Here is a 25551-nt window from a genome sequence, read left to right on the forward strand (position 1 = left end):
TTGTTTTTTGAGACAGGGTCTTGCTCTTTCATTCAGGCTGGAGTGCAGTGGTGTGAATATGACCCACTGCAGCTTCAAACTCCTGAGATCATGAGATCCTCCCACCTCAACCTCAATTGCAGGCATGCCACCATGCCCAGGGAAATTTTGTATAGAGACGAGGGTCTTGCTATGTTGCCTAGGCTTGTCTTAAGCTCCTAGCCTCAAGTGATCCTCCTGCCTCAGCCTCCCGAAGTACTGGGATACAGGCATGAGCCACTGTACCTGGTGCTTACTATTTTCTTGAAAGAATCTTATTCAAATACATTTCAACATTGAATCTAAAGTAGCTAATTAAAAAAAAGAAAGAATAAAAATTCCTGATGTGCAAAGCAATGAAAATGGTAAGACAAATAGGCGTGTTAAAATGGAAGGTCTTTTTTAGTTTTTTTAAGCCTGGGAGCAGCTCAGGGTAGCCTGTGGGGTACCCGCTGTAATATGAGGTTTTGTTGCTTACTTGCTTCAAGAAATGTCTATGTTTTTAGGTCATTTTGTGGTAAGGCCAGAGTCTCTTCCATAGTTTAATCTCTGACCACTGATGGAGATTTCAAATTTGTGATCTTGGGAGCAAAGAGCAAGGACCATTTTGGATCTAGTGGAGGTTACGCTAAATCCAAAGTTATCAAAAATCCTCTTTTTCAAAATCTTCATACTGAAGTATGAGAGCACAAATCAAAAGTGTTTTGTGTTCACAGAATTATGACAAAGTAAACACATTGGTGCAACAATTTACCAGGGAAAAAACAAGAATGTTACCAAAAATCCTGCTTGCATCCCCTCAGGATCACTACTCCTGCCTGTCAAAGGTGGTTACGGCCCTGAAGTGTAACACTGTATATGCATCTCACTATTGAGTATTCAACACTGTATGTTTATAAAACTATATATTCATTGTATGTAAATGAATCATACAGTAGTTAGTCCTCCATGTCTGGCTTCTTTCTCCCAACATGATTTTTGTGAGGTTTGCCCATGTCGTGCATAGCAGGAGCTCATTTGAAAATTATTATTGCCGGCTTGGTGTGGTGGCTCATGCTTGTAATCCCAGCACTTTGGGAGGCCGAGGCAGGTGGATCACCTGAGATCAGAAGTTCGAGACCAGCCTGGCCAACATGGTGAAACCTCATTTCTACTAAAATACAAGAAGTAGCCAAGCATGGTGGCAGACCTCTGTAGTTCCAGCTACTCGGGAGGCTGAAGCAGGAGAATCACTTGAACCCGAGAGGTAGAGGTTGCAGTGAGCCAAGATTGTGCCACTGCACTCCAGCCTGGGCAACAAGAGTGTAACTCTGTCTCAATAAATAAATAAACAATAAAATAAAATAATTGTTGCTAGGTAGTGTCCTATTGCATGAATATTGCACAATTTATTTATACATTCTTCACTTGATGGATATTTAGGTTGTTTCTGTCTTGAGGATATTAAGATGAATGCTGTGATAAATATCCTTGTAAAGAGTTTTTAATAACCAAATACATGTAATTCCACATATAATAGTATTAATAATGATAATAATTATCAATAAAAGTCTGCTGATGCCAGATACCATCCATTGCTGTTAACACCTTTTAATTCATTTATTCCTCATAACATCACTAGGAGATAGGTTCTAGTATTCTTCTTTTTACAGGGTCTAGAACTGAGGCCCAGGGAAATAAGTTAACTTGCCCAAAGTCACACAGTAACTGGTGATACCTGGGTTAAGTAATAGGCAGTCCAACTTTAGAGCCAGAGTGTAAGAATACTTTACTACATATCCACAGGGGGTAGAAAATTTAGCATCCTTCTATTATCTCCAAAGATGCTTACAGGCTTACATTTTTTTCTACTTATTTCTTCCTCATTTGCTGACTTCCTCATTTCCTGATAAATTTTTAACTGTCATTCTCATCCTTCTGTCTTTATTCTTCTCCTGTAGGCTGGGTGTGACCCAGATGAGCCCACAGCATATTTTCCTTGATTTCCTTAGAGTATCTCAATGAAAGGAACATGCATCACATTCACTGAAGGGAGATATGTCACATCATCACAAAGCCAATGACATGAACACTAATATAACGTTTTTATGATTTTAAATTCTACAACCAGCCAACCATTGAACATTTGTCACTGGATGATTTATCTATAAATCCTCTCATGTTGCTATTTTCTTCCACTTCATCTTCAGTGCTTTCCTCTTATATCTCCAGTCTATGTAGTCAACCCCAATATGTGTATTTAAGTGCCTCTTCAACACTCTTGAATTACTTCAGAAAACTTTGAACACTCTTCTTGTTTTATAATGCACAACGATTTAGTTCTTTTGTTCTAATTTCTTGGCCATTCAGTTTATCTCCTAGCACTTCTGTTTTCTCAACCAAAATGGATGAAAAATGGTGTTGTCCTGACATTATAGTCTGGTATTAACCGGATGAAATTCTTAGCCATGACCTACTTCATATTAGTGCCTTTCCTAGTGGAAGAAAACTTGTATAAATTCAGTGAAAATAGCTGCTGTAACAAACACCCTGCAAAACACACAGTGGCTCAAATATAAGAGAAGTTTATTTCCTGCCCGTATAAAATAACAATAGTTGTTTTTGATTGATGGGCCGTTTTTCTCCCAGATGACGTAGATGCCTGGGTTTCTTCCATTCCATGACCCTGCTACCTTCATCAGATGGCTTCTAAGGTTGCTGTGCTTTTTTAGCATCGAGTCAGGGGAAGGAGAAAGAGCATAAAGAATGACAGTTGGGAGATTTTTTTATGACCTAATGACACCTAAGCACTAGACAAGCTGAGAAACATATTCTGACTGTAGGCTCAGGAAGAAGAGGAAATGCATCTGCTGAGCACCGGGCAGTCTCTGCTTCCGAGCAGTATGAAACTCTCTTCTCTCTTGCTGTGAATTAGGGCACCTCTCTCTTCCCCTCTTACGCCAAAATGACAGAAACAAAAGTATTTTCTGTCACTTTGATACATCAATAAACTCTCCATTTAAACATAGAAGAGGAAATGTGCATGTAAAATAGGTATTGGGTGGTTCCAGATGCAATGAAACCAGAAGACGAGGAGAAACAAAAGGCGACGGTTCATATGGACCAGAAGGAGGAAAAAGGGAAGAAGAAAAGCAGCCTACTGCATCACTGGCCCCAAGGTATTATTTTGCCTTAATAGTGTCTTCTATTTATAAATCCTTCATGCTCAAATCACTCAACAAAGAATCAATACTTTGCAATTGTGTCCTGTGAGAGATGAAGTAGGAAGGATGCCATTCACCTAATGGGAGAAATGGGAATTTCAAAGAGGTGGAAGTCATGATATAAAGGAACGTTGGACAAGAATCTGAACTTTCTTGTGTATTTTCAGTAATCATTATAATCACTAAGCACCATGCCTGTGTGAGTGCATGCACGCATACATGTGTGCGTGTGTGTGTGTGTGTGTATGTTTTGGGGGTGTTATGCTTAATCCCCCACTGCCCTCTTTCTCTTTTGATGCTTAGCCCCACCTTCATGCTCTTTGCTGAGAAAGCTGCCTGGGTGTGTCAAAGAGAGGTTCATGAGATGGAGTTGACATTTTCCCATAGTACTTAAAAACTATTTTTATTTGGAGCATGCTGGATAACTGGCAAATTCTGTTCCAATTAGACTACTTTTTCTGTCTTCAAGCAGTTGAAAAATTTGTCAGCCAGTTCATTCCCATTTTCACTTTTAGGCATTGAGTTTCTCAGTTTATGAATATGCTATAATTTATCTACATTTACTTTTTTTCATGTTATTAGAGAAAGGAGCAATAAGTAGAAGCAAGTAGGGAGTGAAATGTTTTTGTCATTTAGCTAGTGACATTTTCCCCTCACTCAATTTATTGATTATTTATAAAGGTAGAGAAAACAAGGGATAGTTTGAACTACATATTGGAGAGAACAAATATACTGCTGAATATTAATACAATATGGACAGGTGTTCCTTCACCTATATGCATTTTTATCTGAAAAATATTTCCCCATATTGAATAGAAAATGAAGAAATCTATGGCTGGTATCTTTGTGATGAAGAGAGAACAATCATGTTAGGATTAGAGATTACTCTGCTGATAAATTTTTTTTTATTTCAAAGGCAATTAGCTAAGAAGCTAAATATTGGTTAAAGGAAAATATGAGATTCTGAGTAAGTTACTTAACTTCTCTGTGACCCACTTTTCTCATTCGTAAAATGGGATTAATAATAATAGCAAGAACCCTTCAGGTATTTGGATGACTAAATGAGTTACTGAATATAAAATGCTTAGTACAGTAGTCTGGCACAAAGTTGCCTATTCTATAATGGGAAAAGTGATATCCTGACTGATAAATTCTAATGTTAAATTTAATTCATTCCGGCCGGGCGCGGTGGCTCACGCCTGTAATCCCAGCACTTTGGGAGGCCGAAGTGGGCGGATCACAAGGTCAGGAGATCGAGTCTCCTGGCTAACACGGTGAAACCCTGTCTGTACTAAAAATACAAAAAATTAGCCGGGCGTGGTGGCGGGCGCCTGTAGTCCCAGCTACTCAGGAGGCTGAGGTGGGAGAATGGCATAAACCCAGGAGGCAGAGCTTGCAGTGAGCTGAGACTGCACCACTGCACTCCAGCCTGGGTGACAGAGTGAGACTCTGTCTCAAAAAAAAAAAAAAAAAATTTTTTAATTAATTCCTTACTCCCTTACACACACACACACACAAATGCATGCATATAACAGACACTATCTTACAATCCAGGCATATGAGTGTAGTTTGTATCCTACCAAGCTTCTATCTTTGTATATCTACACATGTGCATGTACATATTCATATACTATTTATGCTTTTTTTATTTAGTAAAAATTTAAATGAAATCTAATTAATAATCCTGTTCTGCAACTCGATTTTTCTTCCCACTTAATGTTTCCTGGCCTTTATTCTAAATCTATTATAAAAATCTATTTTTAATGTTTTTCTTAGGATTCTGTTGTGTGAACATGCCATTAACTTAACCAATCCTTTATGAAAATATATTTGAATTCTTTTAAATTTTTTGCTTTACCTCACAGAATAATAAACCCTATTAGGATTTTACAAACTTTTGAAATATTCAAGAAAATGTCATGAAGCAAGAGCCCACAAATTCTAGTCTTTGTCAAGGTCATTTGTTGTCATTTTAAGGGTATGGAAACTGAGTCTCTGAGACTACTTAACTTGTCTAAGCTGACAAGTACTGAGATGATAATCAAACCCAAGTCCCTTACCTTTTAGTACAATAAGTATTTATGGACCAGGCGTGGTGGCTCATACCTGTACTCCCAGCACTTTGGGAGGCCAAGGCAGGCGGACCACCTGACGTCAGGAGTCGAGATGAGCCTGACCAACATGGAGAAACCCCGTCTTGACTAAAAATAAAAAATTAGCCGGGTGTGGTGGTGCATGCCTGTAATCCCAGCTACTCAGGAGGCTGAGGCAGGAGAATCGCTTGAAACCGGGTGGCGGAGGTTGTGGTGAGCTAAGATTGTGCCGTTGCACTCCAGCCTGGGCAACAGGAGCAACATTCTGTCTCTAAATAAATAAATAAATAAATAAAGTATTTATGGTAGGGTAGGAATTTGGAAGAGGTACTGGGTTTGGAAGAATTAGATTTCAATCCTAAAAACTGAAGGGTGAGAGATGATAAGTGACTCACCCAGGATTGCACAGTTAAAACGAGCACAGTTAAAAAGAGTTAAAAAGGCTGCCCTTTCTAATCTTGAGCTCTCACAATGAGTCCCAGGATGTTATCTTCTGGCACACCAAAATCAGTCTGGAACACTACTACTATCAAGTTGGCTGAGTCCAATGACTCAGGCTGCTGGGAAACTGCTCCATTTTCTCCAGTTTTCCTTTCTGGAAAGTACAACTTAGCCCTGTGACTGATGGTTTCTATTCTCGTTGGCAGCTAAAGAGAAGAGCCGATGGGCAGTATTTGGTGTGTCTGCTGTGACAGTTATCTAAATACATCCTCCTTATTAGTCTGCCAGGTTTTCTGGACTTCACACATTAGCTTAAGTAGCAGAGTTTTTTTTCCTAATATGTGTATTCATAGAGATAGTCACTAGGCCTTTAAAAAATATAAATGCATACCATACTAGTTTTAAGACAGCAGAATGAGAAAGAAATAGGACAGAGGATAGGATAGTTAATTTTGTTGGGGAAGAAGAAAGCAATTTGAATTTTTGGACATAAAGAGATAGAATATTATGTATAGCCAAGATCATCGATTACATGCCTAAGTAGAGGGATTGTCAAAAGGCAAAGGAAAAGAGGTTCCTTTTTCTTCTAATATAATAATTTTTTGAGATACAATTCAAATACCATATGTCACCCATTTAAAGTATACAATTCATTGGTTTTTAGTATGTTAGGAGTTGTGCAACATCACCACTACATAGGAGGAAAAATGCAACATCACCACTGTACAAGAGGAAAAATTAATTTTCCTCACCCACTGCCAGGTTCATGGCTAAGGCACCTGTAAGAAAAAGGCAGATCAACAAGAAAAAGGCACACAAATTTGTTTAATGTGAGCTTTATCTGATATGAGGAGTTTTGGAAATGATAATCCAAAGAAAAAGGGAACTTGTATGTTTATGCTTAGGTTTGATGAAGAGTGGAGAGTTGTGGAGAAATATAGTTAGACAAAGAGGGTGTGATCTAATGGTAATAAGCTGGAGGGAACTTAGCAGGGAATGTTTGTTCAGATTCTTCTGTGTTCATGTCTTTCCGTGATAAGGATGTTCCTTTTCTCTACATATAGAAGGGACACCTCTGGAATGAGGGTCTTAGGACTTGCTTCAGGGAAGAAGGGCAGGAGAAGGTGAGAGTGTGGCTTTCCTGCTTCTGCTACTTTCTCAAATGCCAAGGTGTCATATTTGAGTGGCAGTATGCCCAGAACCCCATCACCACAATCAATTTCAGAATGTTTTCATTACCCCTAAAGAAACACTATATTCGTTAGAAATCACTTCCTATTTTCCTCCAGCCCCTGCATACATAGGCAACTACTAATTTACTTTGTTTCTACAGATTTGAAGCCAAAGAAGTTCTTTTTTTTTTTTTTTAAATAGAGTCTTGCTGTGTTGTCCAGGCTGGAATGCAGTGGCACAATCTTGGCTCACTGCAACCTCCACCTCTTGGGTTCAACTGATTCTCCTCTCTCAGCCTCCTTAGTAGCTGGGATTACAGGCATGTGCCACCATGCCCAGGTAATTTTTGTATTTTTAGTAGAGACGGGTTTTGCCATGTTGGTCAGACTGGTCTTGAACTCCTGACCTCAGATGCTCCGCCTTCCTCGGCCTTCCAAAGTGCTGGGATTACAGGCATGAGCTACCCTTTTTCCTTCCCTTCCCTTCCCTTCCTTTTTTCCTTCCCTTCACTTCCTTTTTCCCTTCTCTTCCCTTCCCTTCCTTTATTCCTTCCTTTCCCTTCTTTTTTTCCTTCCCTTCCCTTCCCTTCCCTTCCTTTCCCTTTTTCCTTCCTTTCCCTTCCCTTCCCTTTTTCCCTTTCTTCTCTCTCTCTCTGCATTAACTAATTTTAACTGACTACCTCATTGTCAATAGTTGCATGCACATTGCTTTAAATGTTCTGTCTCTATGAGTCGAACTACTCAAGTGTCTCATATAACTAAAATCATATAGTATTCGACTTTTTGTGACTGGCTTATTTCCCTTAGCAAAACGTTTTTAAGGTTCATCCATGTAGCATATATCAGAATTTTCTTTCTTTTAAAGACTGAATAATATTCGATTGTATGTATATACCACATTTTACAAATCTATTCATCTGTCATTAGACACTTGTTTTTTGCTAAAGAAGATAATGCTGCTATGAACAAATATTATTTGAAATCCTACTTTCAGTTATTTGCAGTATATACCCAGAAGTGGAATTGCTGGACTATATCGTAATTCTATCTTTAATATTTTGAGGAACCACTGTACTGTTTTCCACGGTTCCAATTTCTCTACATCCTTGCTGACACTTGTTATTTTCTGTTGTTGTTGTTGTTTTCTAGTAGCCATCCTAATGGATGTGAAGTGATATCACATTGTGGTATTGATTCATGTTTCCCTAATGATTAGTAATGTTGCATCTTTCATCTGCTTATTGGCCATTTATACAGCATCTTTGGAGAAATGCCCATTCAAGTTTTTTGCCCATTTTTAATTTGGTTGTTTTTTTTTATTGTTGAGTTATAAGAGTTCTCTATATATTCTATTAATCCCTTATTAAATATATGATTTTTGAATATTTTCTCTAATTGCATGGGTAGCATTTTTACTCTTTTGATATTGTCCTTTGACATTATAAATTTTTCTTTTTTTTTGAGATGGTGCCCTGCTCTGACACCCAGGCTGGAGTGCAGTGGCACAATCTCAGCTAACTGCAACCTCCGCCTCCTGGATTCAAGCAATCCTCCTGCCTCAGCCTCCTGAGTAGCTGGGATTACAGGTGCATGCCATCACGCCTGTCTAATTTTTGTATTTTAATAGATATAGGGTTTCTCCATTTTGGCCAGGCTGATCTGGAACTCCTGACCTCAGGTGATCCTCCCACCTTGGCCTCCCAAAGTGCTGTGATTACAGGTATGGCCCACTATAGCCAGTCCCTGATATTTTATATTTTGATGTAGTATAATTTGTCTGCTTTTCCTTTTGTTGCTGTGCTTTTGGTGTCATATCCAGGAAAGCATTGCCAAATCCAATGTTATGAAGTTTTACCCATGTGTTTTCTTCCAGGAATTTTATAGTTTGAGCTCATACATTTAGGTTTTGGTTCATTTTAAGTTAATTATTGTATGTGGTGTAAGGTAATGGTCCAATTTCAGTCTTTTGAATGTGGATATCCAGTTTTACCAACATTATTTGTTGAAAGCAAAGGAGATTCTTAAAGAAAAATTTGATGTCTTATTTTGAGTTCCATTGAAGCAGAGCCTGAGACAACTTATTTACGGATAGTTTATTTGGGAGGTGATCTAAAAAATAGGATGAGAAAAGAATGAGAAAGAGAACAGCATGCAAAAGGATAAAATTTCAGGAAGGTCCATTATGAAGGTCACTGCCACAGGTGACAGGGGCTTAGTTCTGCCAGAATATTTGGGGACTCTCTAGAATGTGTGTCAAATTGGCCCAGCTAAAGACCAGAAAAATGAGGCACTTATGTCCAGTTTCTGTCTCCACTGGTTGACCATTACCCTTGTAGAGTGTTAGTTCTCTGGCACCTCCGAAGGGTATGTGTGTGTGGCAGGAGGGGTGTGGGAGAATGCAGTGGTCTGCTGTTACTCCAAAGAAGGCTCTTATTTCTGGTACCCACCTGGAGACCCTGTTGATGTGGTTTGGATTTGTGTCCCCGCCAAAATCTCATAATGAAGTGCAATCTTCAATATTGGAAGAGGGGCCTGGTGGGAGGTGATTGGATCATGGGGGCAGATCTCCCCTTGCTGTTCTCAAGATAGTGAGTGAGTTCTCATGAGATCTGGTTGTTGAAAAGTATGTAGCACCTCTCCCTTCGCCGTCTTCCTTCTGCTCTGGTCATGTAAGACAAATCTACTTCCCCTTCACCTACTGCCATGATTGTAAATTTCCTGAGGCCTCCCCAGCCACGCTTCCTGTGCAGCCTGCACAACTGTGAGCCAATTAAACCTCTTTTCTTTATAAATTACCCAGTCTCAGGTAGTTCTTCATAGCAATGCAAGAGTAGACTAATACACATGGCAATGATGCTTCATCTCACAAAGAACTGTTCTCAATAGCTTACATATGAGATGGTGGCCAAGGACTGTGATGTGAACCACTGAAAAGATATTCTATAATTAGTAACCAAGAAATAAACTTCCTATGCTTCAACATCAAGTAGAGGGACAGCTGTAGGGCCAGGCCGCAAAACAGTGATATTCGTTAGTTGAGCACCTCTGATATATAAAGATATAAGTGGTAGGTTATAAAATGGACCAGACATTGCTTAAGAAGTTATAGTTTAATAGAGAAGGTATGGCAGCTGTGCACATCCGTCCTCTAAAAGAAATGACCATCGCTGTGCAGGAGATTTGCACGGGAGAGGCACTTTCTAGTAATGAGAGATAAAGGCTTCACCAGAGAGGTCATATACAGACTGAGTCTTGAAAAATGGGATTTATTTATTGATTCATTTATATATATATATATATATATTTTTTTTTTTTTTTTTTTTGAGACCGAATCTCACTCTGTCGCCCAGGCTGGAGTGCAGTGACGTGATCTCAGCTCACCGCAAGCTCTGCCTCCCGGGTTCATGCCATTTTCCTGCCTCAGCCTCCCATGTTGCTGGGACTACAGGTGCATGCCGCCACACCCGGCTAATTTTTTGTATTTTTAGTAGAGACTGGGTTTCACCGTGTTAGCCAGGATGGTCTCGATCTCCTGACCTCGTGATCCACCCGCCTCGGCCTCCCAATCAAAAAATATTTTGATTGATTTCCTTTTGTGCCAAGCCTTTGTGTGGTGAACCAATCAGAAATGGTTACTGCCCTCCTTATACTGTAATGGAAACACTCGGACAATGAAGTTATCAAATAAATAAGCAAGATAACAAGGAAACATAATAGAACAATTTCATAGCATGCTGAGGTGGGATGGGGTAAGGGAACTACAGACGGAGTGGTCAATAAATTCTCTAAAACATTTAGAGAAAACATTTGAACTGAGGCCTGAATGGCAATGAGAAGGCATCAACCCCATAAAATCAGAGGAAACTGTTCCAGGAAGGGTAAGAGAAAATGCAAAGGCCAGAAGCAGGGAAGGGCTGTACACGTTTAAGGAATGGAAATAAGGCCAGTGATTCTGGAGGGTAAGAGCCAGAGGTGAGAGAAGGGATACAAAATGAGGTAAGATAAATGAACACAGGCCAGGCCATTTAGGACCTGATAGTCATTATAAGGTCTTTGGACTTCATCTATGTGCCAGGAAAGTCACTGAAGAGTTTTAAACAGGGGAGTGACCTAATACGATTTATGTTTTTAAAAGATCATTCTGACTGCTGTGTCAAAAAACAGACCATGCAAGACAACAGTGTAAGCACCAAGCCCAGTTCGGAGACTCTAGGAGATGTTATCTAGATTGCCTTGGGGATGGCTTGATCCAGGCTGGCGGCAGTAGAGGCCAGATTGGGATTCCATGTTGCAGATGGACTTGAAGTTTGCTTTGGTTATTGCTTTCCTTATAAGCCTCTTTCTCGTCTAACATTAACATCCTTTTTCTTTTCTTTTTTTTTTTTTTTTTTTGCACAGAGTCTCACTCTGTCCCCCAGGCTGGAGTGCAGTGGCACAATATTGGCTCACTGAGAACTCCGTCTCCTGGGCTGAAGCGATTCTCATGCCTCAGCCTCCTGAGTAGCTGGGATTACAGGTGCCCACCACCACACCTGGCTAATTTTTGTATTTTTAGTAGAGACGAGGTTTCACCATGTCGGTCAGGCTGGTCCCGAACTCCTGACCTCAAATGATCCACCCGCCTCGGCCTCCCAAAGTGCTGGGATTACAGGCATGAGCCACTGCACGCCCGGTCCAACACCCTTTTTTAATATCATAGCTGGGAGCATGGACAGGGGTGTTAATGTCAGATGAGAAAGTGTCTTATAAGGAAAATAAGCCTTTTTCTCCTTGAATGAAGCTTAAGGTGTCATTGACAATGGCGGAGAACTGGCTTTGAAAGAGATCAAGTGAGGCCAGGCGTGGTGGCTCATGCCTGTAATCCCAGCACTTTGGGAGGCCAGTGCGGGCAGATCACTTGAGGTCAGGAGTTCGAGACCAGCCTGGCCAATATGGCAAAACCTCGTCTCTACTAAAAATACAAAAATTAGCTGGGCATGGTGGCAGGTGACTGCAGTCCCAGCTGCTCAGGAGGCTGAAGCAAGAGAATTGCTTGAACCCAGGAGGCGGAGGGTGCAGTGAGCCAAGATTGCGCCACTGCACTCCAGTCTGGGAGACAGAGCAAGACTCTGCCTCAAAAAGAAAACAAAGAAAGAAAAGAAAGCGATCAAGTGAACTCTGAATACTGTGCAAAGGAAACAGACTTAATTCTGTAGATGATAGTGAGTAGTTGAAGATTTTTTTAAACAAAGGGGTGACGGAAACCAAATTCAAAATGGATCAAAATCTAAATGTAAAAGCTCAAACGTCATCACTGGGCTAAAAAAGCACATAGATTTAGGAAGGAGAACAATAACAGTGTGTGTGTGTCTTTAAGCAGAGAGAGTGAGAATAATTTAGACAGCAAAGCCAACAGACTTGTTCTTCAGAAGTTCATTTATTTCTCTGTTTATTGACGTTGCTATGGGGATGCTAAAAGCTAGCCAGGAGGACAGAGAACAGTCGACTGTCTCTGCACTTAATAATCTGATTTTATGTAAGACATCGAGAAAGAATGCAATAACTCAGGCTCTTTGCTTCGAGCATTAAAAGAAACCAGATGAGGCTGAGCTCACATTCTTCTCGGCCACATCAGTCCCCTCCTTAGGTACAGGATTTCAGGCCCAGCTGTCCTGGCACTACCCAGCCTGACATTTGGAGGAACTCACCCTGCATTTTCCTCCTCTTTTCCTTTTACTCCCTCAAACCAGAATATTGCAAACAGCCCACAAAGTGAAATAAAACCCCAAGGAAATGGAAAAGGAATTCTGCCTATAAAAGGGGCTTTGCAAAGGGAAGCTAGTTCCGTTGGTGTACGGAAACTACTCCCTCCCGGAGTGTTAGTTGATATGGCCCGGAGCGTGGGTCTTGGAGAAGTTGCAGATTTTTATTTAGATTTGGATTTTTCCACTTTCTTTCAGGAAGTCAGTGTTTGGAAACCGGTGGTCAAGGTATTTTTTTCCCTAATGAGAAACATATTATTTTTGTTTGTTGTTTAGGATAAAACTATTGAAATTTTCACTTTTCTCAGTGTCAGAGTAAGATTGTGGAGTCTAACTGGATTTTTTGATGTGATGAGTGAAAAACAAAAAGAGATCTTTCATTATTCTGGATTCTAAACCCTGGGAATCCTTGATTTTTAATAATATCCTTACTCTTTCCATAAATTTTGAACCTCTTCTATGCGCTGGACACTGTAATAGGTGCTAAGAATGTAGTGATGAGTACATGGCTGCTTCCTTTACCACAAAAGAGTGCTAATAGTGATGGCTAGTATTTAAAAATCTTTGCTACATACAAGTAATTGCGGTTAAATCTGTTACATGCATTGCTTCGCTTAAAACCTCTGGCAATTGGTGAAAGTTAGCATTATCCTAATCTTATAGACGAGGAAGTTGAGGTTTCACTGTCTGGCATGGAGATTAACAGATTATTATGGTATTAGGAGTGGTGTGATTTGAGGAACAAGAAGAAAAGCCACTGACATTCTGAAATAGCCGAGCCTGAATAGTGTGTTCTTTGGGGCTAAGAGTGAGATAGGAAATAAACCACCAGGCACGGTGGCTCACGTCTGTAATCCTAACACTTTGGGAGGCTGAGGCGAGCAGATCACCTGAGGTCAGGAGTTTGAGACCATTTTGGCCAACATGGTGAAACCCTGTCTCTACTAATAATACAAAAATTAGCTAGGCGTGGAGGTGCACGCCTCTAATCCCAGCTACTCAGGAGGCTGAGGCAGGAGAACTGCTTGAACCGGGAGGCGGAGGTTGCAGTGAGCAGAGATCGTGCCTCCAGCTTGGAGGCTCCAGCCTCCAGCATTGAGAATCCATCTCAAAAACAAAAAACAAAAAACAAAAAACAAAAAAAAACAAACACAAAAAGGCCGGGCACGGTGGCTCACACCTATAATCCCAATACTTTGGGAAGCCGAGGCGGGCAGATCATCTGAGGTCAGGAATTCAAGACCAGCCTGGCCAACATGGTGAAACGCCGTCTCTACCAATAATACAAAAATTAGCCGGGCGTGGTGGTGCACGCCCCGAATCCCAGCTACTCGGGAGGCTGAGGCAAGAGAATCTTTTGAACCTGGGAAGCAGAGGTTGCAGTGAGCCGAGATTGTGCCGCTGCACTCCAGCCTGGGTGATAGAGCAAGACTCCGTCTCAAAACCAAAAACAAAAAGAAGAAAACAAGAAACAAACAAAAAAAAACAATTAAACCACCATTAGTCCTTAATATCTTTGGCCAAATATCTCTCTAAAATTATTCCCAGCATGGCAGGTAGCAGAGAACCATTCTCTTTAGGAATTAAGCAACCCTCCCTCAGTTTTCCAGTGTGGGCTTTGCTTTACGTACAGCCCTCTCTCAACAATTGCCAGGGGATTTTGCAGTAGCTGAGTCTTATTTTACCACTTCTCTACTGTTTCCATGATTACATTCACTTAGGGCTCATTAGGGTATTGCCAAGGTCCTTGCTGATATTGATTTACTTTATTTGATATGCATAAAGTTTTCTTTTCCCCAAACATTAGAAGATTTCAAGGATTTTGCGAAGTAAGTTTAATTCAACTTCGTAGCCTTGACAACCATAATTTTAAAAAATAAGAGCTCCCTTCCCCCAATCTGACCTCATAAAATCACCTTATCCACAGCACATGCTAAAACTGGATTCTGAATCAACTCTCTCTCTCTATATATATACACACATACACACACATACATACATATATATACACTTGTATATATATACACAACACTATATATGTGTATATATATACACACATATATATAAACACAACACTATATATATGTATATATATACACACTTAAAATCTGAAAAAACATTCTAAGAATCAAAGACTAATAAATTTATTCAAATATAGTCCAGAGTATTTTTAAAGATAAACTAAGCAAATACATTCACATTTCATCCACTCTGGGTTAATTTTCCAATAGTAAGGAAAAATACTACTCATCATAATGAAACTTCTACTTCACCATCCTCTGTTACAATCTAGCATGAAGGGCCTTTTTTTTTTTTTCTGCCCAGACTGGAGTGCAATGGCGCGATCTTGGCTCGCTGCAATCTCCGCCTCCCAGGTTCAAGCAATTCTCCTGCCTCAGCCTCCGAACTAGCTGGGATTACAGGCGAGTGCCACAATGCGCGGCTTTTGTATTTTTGGTAGAGACAGAGTTTCTCCATGTTGGTCAGACTGGTCTCGAATTCCCTACCTCAGGTGATCTGCTCCCCTCAGCCTCCCAAAGTGCTGGGATTACAGGCGTGAGCCACCACACCCAGCCCATGAAAAGGGCCTTAAGATGAGCATCTTGAAAAATACATGCATGGCAAGAAGTGAAATGCCCAGTTTTAACAAGAGTTGAAAGGAATACACTGATAATTTTAAGATGCTCATTTTAGAGTTCTTTCTTGCCTAAGTTCAAGAGCAAGACATTGGGAAGTTACTGAGCAGTTTGCATAACACCAGCTGCAGGAGACACTTGTTGAGATCCTGGGTGGTGTCCACTGGATTAGTGAAGAGCAAATTATGGCAAAGTGGCTTCCTTCAGTGGTATTATTAAGTCTCAACTTAAATATTGTATCTCTTTCTTAGAGAGTATTTCACTAACACTTTAGTATGGGCTATGTCCTCTGGTATATCTACATTCTCAGCCTATAACTTTGATTCATAGCATTTGTCACAAATTCAATTTAGGCAAATATTTGTGTAATAATTTGTCTGATGAACTCCCTTGTCATTAGAACATAAGGTCCATGAGTTGATTTTTTTTTTCACTTTTGGAAGAAATACAAATGTTTAGCTCAATGCTAAACATATATGAGGATCTCACTTAGTTTTTGTTGAATGAATCAAAGGAAGGGAAAATAATTTACCTGAAATGATGAACAAAAGCAATAAAAAGTTTGATTTCATTAGAAGTGAACCTAGTTGTTTCCAAAATTTGTATATTAAAAAATGGCCCTTTTAATTACTGCTTATTGAAAAATTATGCAATGAGTTACAAGCGCCCATGAATTCTGTCATGCCTTTCTAAGACCTTGCATTTTGTCATAAGTCCATGTACATATACTTGGAAAATAACAGGGAGTTTCTGTATGTGACACATGATTTATTTCACCTGCAGGCAATGCCTCAGACAAGCACACACAGTTGGTGTTCTGTTCCACTGTTCTTTGGATACCAGATGACTGTCACTCATAGTTTGGAAACTACTAAGCTAATACCCCAAATTGCACCCTATTCTAACATTCTGAGGCTTATTCAGTGTTTGGCAACAAGGTGAATAAGAAAACCTGACATTTAATAATTAGCACAAAACAACTGTAAAATCTCAAGCATGCCTTTTAGCCATCAGCATTGCATAATAAGTTGGTAGTGCTATTCTCCTGGGGCTTCTTTAAGATAACGTAGATATCTGGCAAGGAAATGTCTACCTCTGTCTTCTCCTGTTGTCTAATCTCTTATTGTTACTTCCCAACAGATGCCAATGGGCCAGAGAGCCTGTATGACACAATCCAAAAACATCAGCATCTCAAGGCACAGGCTAACTCAGAGAAGGATTTAGAATGGATCTAGAGGGAAAATGTTGAACAACCGGCACAACAAAGAAGCTTATCTTTGCACACTTGACAGTTTTTAAAGCACTCAGAAAATCTTCAAGGCTGCAGATTGAGAAACTGACAATGGATGAAATAGAGGAGCAGAACAGTTAAGTGACTTGCCCAAGGTTTAACAGGTAGTAGGAGGTATTAATAGAAGCGGACCTTAGCAATCTGAACCTTGTCTAGTGTCTTTGTTGTGTCTATCCTTCCCACCTTTGCCCTCCTTCCCAAAACACAAGAAAGTTCTTGTAGATGGAAATCTTTTGGTGCTACGGCTGAGCAATGTGGGTGGTTTGTGCTCTGTTTCTTTTCTGGTTTATTTGGGGATTTTGCCTCTGTTTATAAAATATTATCTCTCAGTGTCTATAGTATTTTGCTGTTGTTGTTAAAGTGCCCAGAATCTCTCCGACCTTGGTGTAGCTGAGTTGTGGCCAATATGATGATGCCTGATTATTCACACTGTGGGGGAAAAAGAGTAGGCTTTTGTAAACTTATGGAGGACTGCCCCCTGGGGGCCAGAAGAATGAGCCCCTCCCTGGAAGTGAGTAGAGTAGGTGCAGGAGGCTGATAAACACTGTGAGCCCTATGTGCCCATTAATATCCAAGAAAACCTCAATAGTGGCATTCTATTGGGATCACTCATGCCAATTCCCAGGTTTCTCATGCATTACTTTTCTCACCCCTTAGCAAGCCAGATTTAGTAAAGATTACTGTAGAAAACCTAACTTTTCAAAATTAACAGGTGTTTCTAAAAGAAAACTAGAACAACGAAAAAAAAGTAAGGAGACAAGATCGCCTATCATCACATCACCAGAGACAACATTTTCTCCTAAATCTTTCTAGTCTTTATTTTCTGCATGGATATATATACCTATTATATATATATAATTTATTGTAACACTTTGGGAAGCCGAGGCAGGTGGGTCGCTTGAGTCTAGGAATTTGAGACTAACCTAGGCAACATGGCAAAACCTGGTCTCTAAAAAAATACAAAAATTAGCCAGGCATGGTAGTGCGCATCTGTGGTCCCAGCTACCCGGGAGGCTGAGGTAAGAGGATTGATTGAGCCTTGAAGGTTGGGCTGCAGTGAGCCATGATTGTGCCACTGCACTCCAGCCTGGGTGACAGAGTGAGAGCCCGTCTCAAAAAATATATATTTTAAAATAGAATTATTCTGTACCCACTGTTCTCTGGCTTGCTTTTTATCCTCTATAATGTCTTAATGGCATAGATTTTTTTCAAGTTCACACAGAGCTTTTCTCAGCTATTTCATAGCCAGAGTAAAGCTGTGGCTAGAGAGGAATGCCCTCTAGCTGGAGAAGGCAGTACGGACGAATGCCAGCTTCTCAAACCAAAATGTGCTTATGAACCACCTGGGGGCCTGCTTAACATGCAGATTCTGATTCAGGAGGTCTGGGGTAGGACTTAGGATGCTGTATTCCTACTGTGCTCTCTGAGGATGTGGATGCTGTTGATCTGCGGCCCACACTTTGAGAAGTACACAGGTGACAGCTGTGGTGGAAAGAACTCCAATCCAGGAATCAAAACATGTCTTCACATTTTGGCCATGGAACTTGGGGTAAGTTTCTAAACCTCTTAATCTTACTTCTCTTATATATAGAAAAAGAAATCATAAACATCTGAAAATGCTAAGCTCAAAATATGGGTTTATTAAAGTATAGCTGAACTGAAATTGAGTCATGATAGAAAAACTAGTTGAGGAAAGAATAATTCTATCTCATATCCCCTATTCTCCCCTGTCACTCCAGCAGAAGAATAAAATCTGCCATCAGAACAGGAAAGAAAGCTCACTAAATAGCTTACTTGCTAAAGAAGTCCAAGGTACTGAATTTAGACAGGTAAATTGATCTATTTTGCCTTTTCAAAGCATTAAATAAAAAAAGAACTATAACTCTAATGACAGGATCCCCTTGCTGTCTCTGCCCACCCTACAGCAGCTTGAAGGCTGATTCGTTTCTTTTACAAATATGAACATCTCAAATATATGTCCAAACTTTGAGAAATCTACTTTTCTTATTTCTGTTCTTTTTCTATTTTTGTTTTTTTTCTGTCTAGGCGCCAGACACACACTGTCTCTCTCTCTCCCAATCCTCCTTTCCATTGCCTCCCCATGTTGCTGGTTTCAACTTCTTTTCCCTCCTAGATACAGTATTCCCTTCTGGATCCCTCCACATTCCTTCCCTTTCTAAATTCTTGGCTTCTCTAATTCATGTGTTCATATGCATTTCCCTGCTCAACAAAAAGGCTCCTTTTCAGGAGTCTGGTGGGAACTTGCTTTTTCCTTGACATATTATTATTATTTGATTTTTTTAAAAACTGTGGTTCAAAAGCAGAAGAGCATAAGAATTAGACTTGCATGTTTCTCTTTTCAGCTAGGGAAGTTGCCAGCTACATCATCTTGTGATTCCCAACTCCTTTTCTCACAAGGGCAGACTGTTAATCACTCAGCTTGGCTTCTCTTTCAAAGGTAGGAACAGAGGGAACCATGAGAGAAAGGACTGATAGAAAGGACTCGCCCAGTGCCTGAGGAGCCACCTGAGACAAGGATAGTCAGTCTAGTTCTGTGAGGGGGAGTAGATGCTGGGCTGAGCCAGTATGATGCTTCCCTGTGTTCCAGGAAGTTCTTTGTATAAAAACTGAAAGAACTGCTTTTTAAGGGTTGTTTGATTCTGGACTACTGTGATTAAGTTCTGAAGGCCTCACACTGAGACCAAAATTCCCCAATTATGTTCTCTTGAAGAACCACCCTGGGTGGGCTTAGCTTGGGGGTAGAGAGTTGTAACTAGGCAAAAAAAAAAAAAAAAAAAAAAAAAAAAGAAAGAAAAAAAAGTGAACTAATATAGTTTAATTTATTGCCCAAATCAGGCCAAGATAAAATTTCTGAGATTTACGTGTCCAGATATTTAATGAGCAAATGCTTTCCTTTACTGAGATTTTTTGGTAGTTGTATGTAATTCACTTTGTTGCAATTTCCTTGTTTATTCCCAAGGATCCTAACATAGTCTCCAGCTTCTTAGGGTAGGGGCAGCAAACCCTTCTCTGCATATCCACAGCAATAGAGTAAGGGAGAGGATGGAGAGTTTCTTTGTTGTGATCTAGTCACCTTTTTCTTAGATTCCTGATTTTATTTAATAATTGTGTATGCATGCATGTGTGTGTGTGTGTGTTTGTGTGTGTGTGTGTTGGAGACATATGGTTTAGCGTTAATTTAAATTAATATGAGATTACCCAAATACTTTTTAGAATAATTTGAGTATATTTTATTTATTTTTATTTTTTAAGACGGAGTCTCACTTTGTCGCCCATGCTGGAGTGCAGTGGTGCGATCTCGGCTCACTGCAACCTCCACCTCCAGGGTTCAAGAGATTCTCCTGCTTCAGCCTCCCCAGTAGCTGAGATTACAGGCATGCGCCAACACACCTGGCTAATTTTTTTGTATTTTTAGTAGAGACAGGGTTTCACCTTGTTGGTCAGGCTGGTCTCGAAGTCCTCACCTCAAATGATCTGCCCACCTAGGCTTCCCAAAGTGCTGGGATTACAGGAGTGTGCCACCGTGCCTGGACGTTACTTTTGTTTTGAGACAGGATCTTGCTATGTCACCCAGGCTGGAGTGCAGTGGCATGGTCTCGGTTCACTTCAGCCCGCATCTCCCAGTTCCAAGTGATCCTCTCACCTCAGCCTCCTGAGTAGCTGGGATTACAGGCACGTGTCACCATACTCAGCTAATTTTTTAAAAGAATTTTTTGTACAAACAAGGTCTTACTGTAATACCCAAGCTGTGCTTCTGATATAAATTGTAAGTAGAGTCTACTCATACAGCAGGGAGGTAATGCCAGAGTGAGAAGAAAATGGACTAATGGGAGAAAACTAGCCCAGAAGACATGTTGGTATATTTTGGAAAATAACGGGTTAATTTTGAATCAGATTAAGGAGTTTGGGTTTAAAGAAAATAAAGTTCTGGGTGAAATTGATGGAGATTACAAGACATTTCACGAATGGTGAGGATAATGTTCTGCAGTCATCTGGATGATAATCCATATATAGTTAGAAATTCTTACCATCTTGGAACGAAGCTTCTCACCCACCGAGTCATACCTTGCATTTATAAAGTAGCTTCCACTTATCAAGCACTTGCTATGTAGGAAGTACTGTTTCTCAGGGGTGCAGGGTTCCAATCAGTGAGCAGGTTTATTCCCACCATCTGGTAACTCCTCTTGGTTACACAGAGAATTGAATGAAAGGAAATTCAAATGGCAACACTGTAGACATAGGCTTTGCTAGTTGGACTATAGCACTCCTGCCTGGAGAAGTGTGGACCTCAGTAACCAGTCTCCATCTACAGGAACAATATTCAGTGACCATTCTTTACTGGGCAGTCCCGAGTTTTCTTTTTCTTTTTCTCTTTTTTTGAGACAGGGTTTCACTCTGTTGCCCAGACTGGAGTGCAGTGGTATGATCATGGCTCACTGCAGCCTCCAGCTCCTGGGCTCAAGTGATCCTCCCACCTCAGCCTCCCAAGTAGATGAGATCACAGGTACATGTCTTCATGCCTGCCTAATTTATTTTATTTTATTTTATGTAGAGATGGGGTCTCCTGATGTTGCCCAGCCTGGACTCAAACTCCTTGACTCAAGTGATCCTCCCATTCGGGCCTCCCAAAGTGCTGAGATTGCAGGCATGAGCCATCATGCCTGTCCTAGTTCTGAGTGTTTCTCTGCCAAGTTCTTTCTGCTGGAGGCCAGGGAGGTATGTGTATGCCTCTATAAGTTAGAATATCAGGCTTCCAGGTACACGAGGGATAGTTGTCATGTTTGATACATGGTCAGTAGCAACTACTATACTGGATTTTAAGCACTACATGCTCCTGGGTTTTTTGTTTTTGTTTTTTAATGTGGCATATGGCTAAAGCGGGGAGGAGGAGAGTTTAGGGCTCTTGGGTAGGAGCAGAGATGAGAAGAGTTAATGCATCATCCATGGCTTGATAGTGAAGATTCTGGCTTCCAAAGATGAGCAAAGTTTTTCCACTTCCACAGCCCTTAGGCACAGTAAGTCATTTAATCTTCATAAAACTTGTGTATTTTCTCCACTTTTTCAGCTGAGAAAAACAAGTCTCAGAGAAGTAATAACAACTTGATCAAGGGCACATAAAGTGAGCAAAGAAGAGTTAGGCCTCAAACCTCAATCTAATAACAGCAGAAGTCCTGTTCCTTATTCCTGCACACTTCTGCCTTTCCAAAATACATCACTCACCTCCACTCCCAACTAGGGAGAGTAACAGGATGGGAATATCACTATTCTGCCGTTCTGATAATGACTCCTATGTGGTTAGCAGTCCTCTCCATCCTACTTTTCAAAATGTATTTATTTATTGGAGATGAAGGGAAGGTTCTGTTTGTCTGCCAACTTTTTTGTTCTCTAAAATTGATAGATCTTGGGATTTCAGTTCAAACTTCAGAGTGGGGAAATCTGAGCCCAGTGAACCATGCCATGGCCATATCAGTGCGGGTTTTTTTTTTCTTTCTTTTTTTCCCCCCTTAGCCAAGCAGAGGCTGAATGACCAGGCTCTTGGCAACCTCATCGTATCTATTATGTTCTGATCATTATTTAAACAAATGGTATTCACTGGGGTCCAAGTCAGAGGAACAGGACACAGAGAAGGCTTTCTATCAGTCAGCTGGACTGCTCTTCCCCTTTCACAGGTCTTTTGTGCTTCATGAGGATCCTTCAAGTGTGGAACAGCTCACAAAGGAAAGAGATGGACACAGCCTTTGTCTGGGAAGGGACATTCAGTCAGTCCCCTTTCCCCATGGAGATGTCTTGATCCTTTTGGGTATATTTTTTGTCTCTATTTAAATCTAAAAGTGCTAATAAAACACCCAACACAGTGTTAAGGCACTATGGCAGGAGGAGTAGAGTGATATGCAGGTTTTATACATGGCCAAGTATGATAAAGTATCAAGAAGGGACAGGCAAGAGTGGGCTTTAGGACATGCACAGCTGAGAAGGAATAGTTGTGGAAAGATGCTGGCTCTGCAGACAGTGTGCCTCAGTTCCAATGATTATTCAAGTGATCTTGAAAAACACCTTAACCCAGCAAGACTTAGATGTTTTATCTGCAAGTGGTGACAATAATCATAGTTATTTTATAGCTTTGACTTGTGGATTAAATGAAAGATTGCATGCATTGTGCTTATTGGCACATTTTTGAGTTTTTATTAAATTTTCACTTTTATAATTATAGTTGAGAGTGGATTTATAGAGGGAGGTCGCTTTGGGTCTTGAAAAGGAGAAAAATTACAGAATGTGTTAGACCCAACTCTAGGGAGTCATGGTTTTGGAAAATAAAAAAATACATCTACAATTTATCTTTTTCACTTTGGGTACAAAGTTAGTAAAAAAACAAAAAACAAAAAACATATTTGCCAATCTGAATTTGCCAATCTGAAATGTCTCAAGTATGCTATCCTGGTTAGCACATTGAGGCTTGAATATAATTTCCCAAACCACAGATCCACAGGCAATAGTCTAGGAATTTTTTTTTTTTTTTTTTTTTTTGAGACGGAGTCTCGTTCTGTACCCCAGGCTGGAGTGCAGTGGCGCGATCTCGGCTCACTGCAAGCTCTGCCTCCCAGATTCACGCCATTCTCCTGCCTCAGCCTCCCGAGTTGTTGGGACTACAGGCACCTGCCACCACGCCCAGCTAACTTTTTGTATTTTTGGTAGAGATGGGGTTTCACCGTGTTAGTCAGGATGGTAGTCTAGGAATTTTTTATTTTAAATTGCCTCTCTAAACCCTGTAAAAAGAATTTTTTGGTCAAATACATTTGAAAAACTCAGCATATTTGGAGATTCATAATGACCATTTGGATAAAGGTACTAAGCAGGCCTCTGTGAAAATAACATATTCCAGTGTTAATCAAATCAATGTGAACATAACGCATTTTTCTGTCATTGTTTCTGCTACTGCTGCTGTTTGGAGTGCAGAAAGGTGCACATATCAATATCCTGAAGAACACAGGTCCATGGATGGAGTTGACTATAAGCTGACTCACCCAGCTGTCTGCTGTCAGCTCTAATAGTGTTTGCATGCTGGGTGTCTAGTCATCAAATAATGTTCTTCGCATCGGTTATGGTGACACCAGGCATTGTTCTAAAATAGTGACTCTAAAGAGAAGTAATTCTGTAGACCAGGAACTTAGTAGTTGTATCTGGTAGAACTAAGTCTGACTTATCTCGGGGGAAGCACTTTATCATGATACTGGGAACTTGCGGCAAAGTTTTGACTGGCCTTCAATCAGTTGAGTTTCCAAGATGCTTTTGTTATCAACTTGCTTCTGAAAACTTATTAAAAACTTCATTCCATCTTTCTTTCCTCTCAAAGTGTACAGAGTATATCAAAGGCAGAGTACTGGTGGGACCAAGAGGGTAGAGGTGTATGAAAAGAACGTGAGGGAAGGGAGAAGAAAGAGAGGGAAAGAGAATGGTGATACTGTTGTCTCTCAATTTGAATCTACATAATATGCAATACATAGATTAAAACATTACCCTTACCTGTATAGTATGTTTTTTTTTTTTGCTTGTTTGTTTTTTTCCCAAGACGGAGTTTCACTCTTGTTGCCCAGGGTGGAGTGCAATGGCACGATCTTGGCTCACTGTAACCTCTGCCTCCTGGATTCAAGCAATTCTCCTGCCTCAGCCTCCCAAGTAGCTGGCATTACAGGTGCCCACCACCACGCCCAGCTAATTTTTGTATTTTTAGTAGAGACGGGGCTTCACCATGTTGGTCAGGTTGGTCTCAAACTACTGACCTCAGGTGATCTGCCTGCCTCGGCCTCCCAAAGTGCTGGGATTACAGGCATGAGCCACTATGCCCAGCCAATAGTCTGTTTTTCGGAGGGTGGAAAAACACTATACATAACCGATAACATTTCCAATTTTCATTTATGTTATTTGCAGCTATATATGTGTAAATTTTGCCTAAATTTGGGTATGCCTAAATTTATGCCTTCTGTGAATTCCTTAGTATCTCACAGCTTGTGGCACTGTGTGATAAGATCTTCTGAATGCCTAACCTTTTTGGCCTGAGCCCACCCCCTCTGTCTAATGCACTGTGTCTTTGGAAAATCTCTTTACCTTTAGTATTTGTCTCTGTAAACTGAAAATAATATCTCTATTTCTGTTTTTTTCTTTTTCTTTTTTTTTTGAGACGGAGTTTCTTTCTTGTTGCCCAGGCTGGAGTGCAATGGTGCGATCTCGGCTCACCACAACCTCCACCTCCCAGGTTCAAGCAATTCTCTTGCCTCAGCCTCCTGAGTAGCTGGGATTACAGGCATGCGCCACCACGCCCGGTTAATTTTGTATTTTTAGTGGAGACAGGGTTTCTCCATGTTGGTCAAGCTGGTCTCGAACTACTTACCTCAGGTGATCCGCCCACCTTGGCCTCCCAAAGTTCTGGGATTACAGGCATGAGCCACCACGCCTGGCCCTGTTTCTGGGTTTTTATGAAGTGAATAATATAATGAAGTCATTCTCCAATACTTATCCATACATATATATGTGTGCGTGTATATGTATGTACGTGTGTGTGTATGTGTGTGTATGTGTATGTTTATGTGTGTGTATCTGTATACTGGACTATGCACATAACAAAGTTTTTATGAGCCTGTAGTAAAATAAGAAAAATAAGATCAATGCGATGAGTGTTAAGTTTTACGCAGTTAGAAAAATGGATCGCAGCACTTTGAGAGGCCGAGGCGGGTAGATCACGAGGTCAAGAGATCGAGACTATCCTGATCAACCAACATGGTGAAACCCCGTCTTTACTAAAAATACAAAAATTATCTGGGCATAGTGGCGCACGCCTGTAGTCCCAGCTACAGGCTGAGGTAGGAGAATTGCTTGAACCTGGGAGGTAGAGGTTGCAGTAAGCCAAGATTGCACCACTGCACTCCAGCCCAGGTTGACA

General features: G+C 40.6%; 1 protein-coding gene across 1 annotated transcript in view; it reads left to right on the forward strand.

The window, feature by feature from the left end:
* The first annotated feature begins 18000 nt into the window (after positions 1-18000).
* LOC129036966 (uncharacterized) overlaps positions 18001-25551 on the forward strand; it is a 102271-nt gene continuing 94720 nt past the window's right edge. Inside the window, exon 1 of the mRNA XM_054488705.1 lies at positions 18001-18144. Coding sequence (XP_054344680.1) covers positions 18025-18144 — 120 coding nt within the window. The 5' untranslated portion in view covers positions 18001-18024. The remainder of the gene's footprint in view (positions 18145-25551) is intronic.

Source organism: Pongo pygmaeus, chromosome 4 (genome assembly GCF_028885625.2).
Source record: "Pongo pygmaeus isolate AG05252 chromosome 4, NHGRI_mPonPyg2-v2.0_pri, whole genome shotgun sequence".
Classification (NCBI taxonomy): Eukaryota; Metazoa; Chordata; class Mammalia; order Primates; family Hominidae; genus Pongo; species Pongo pygmaeus.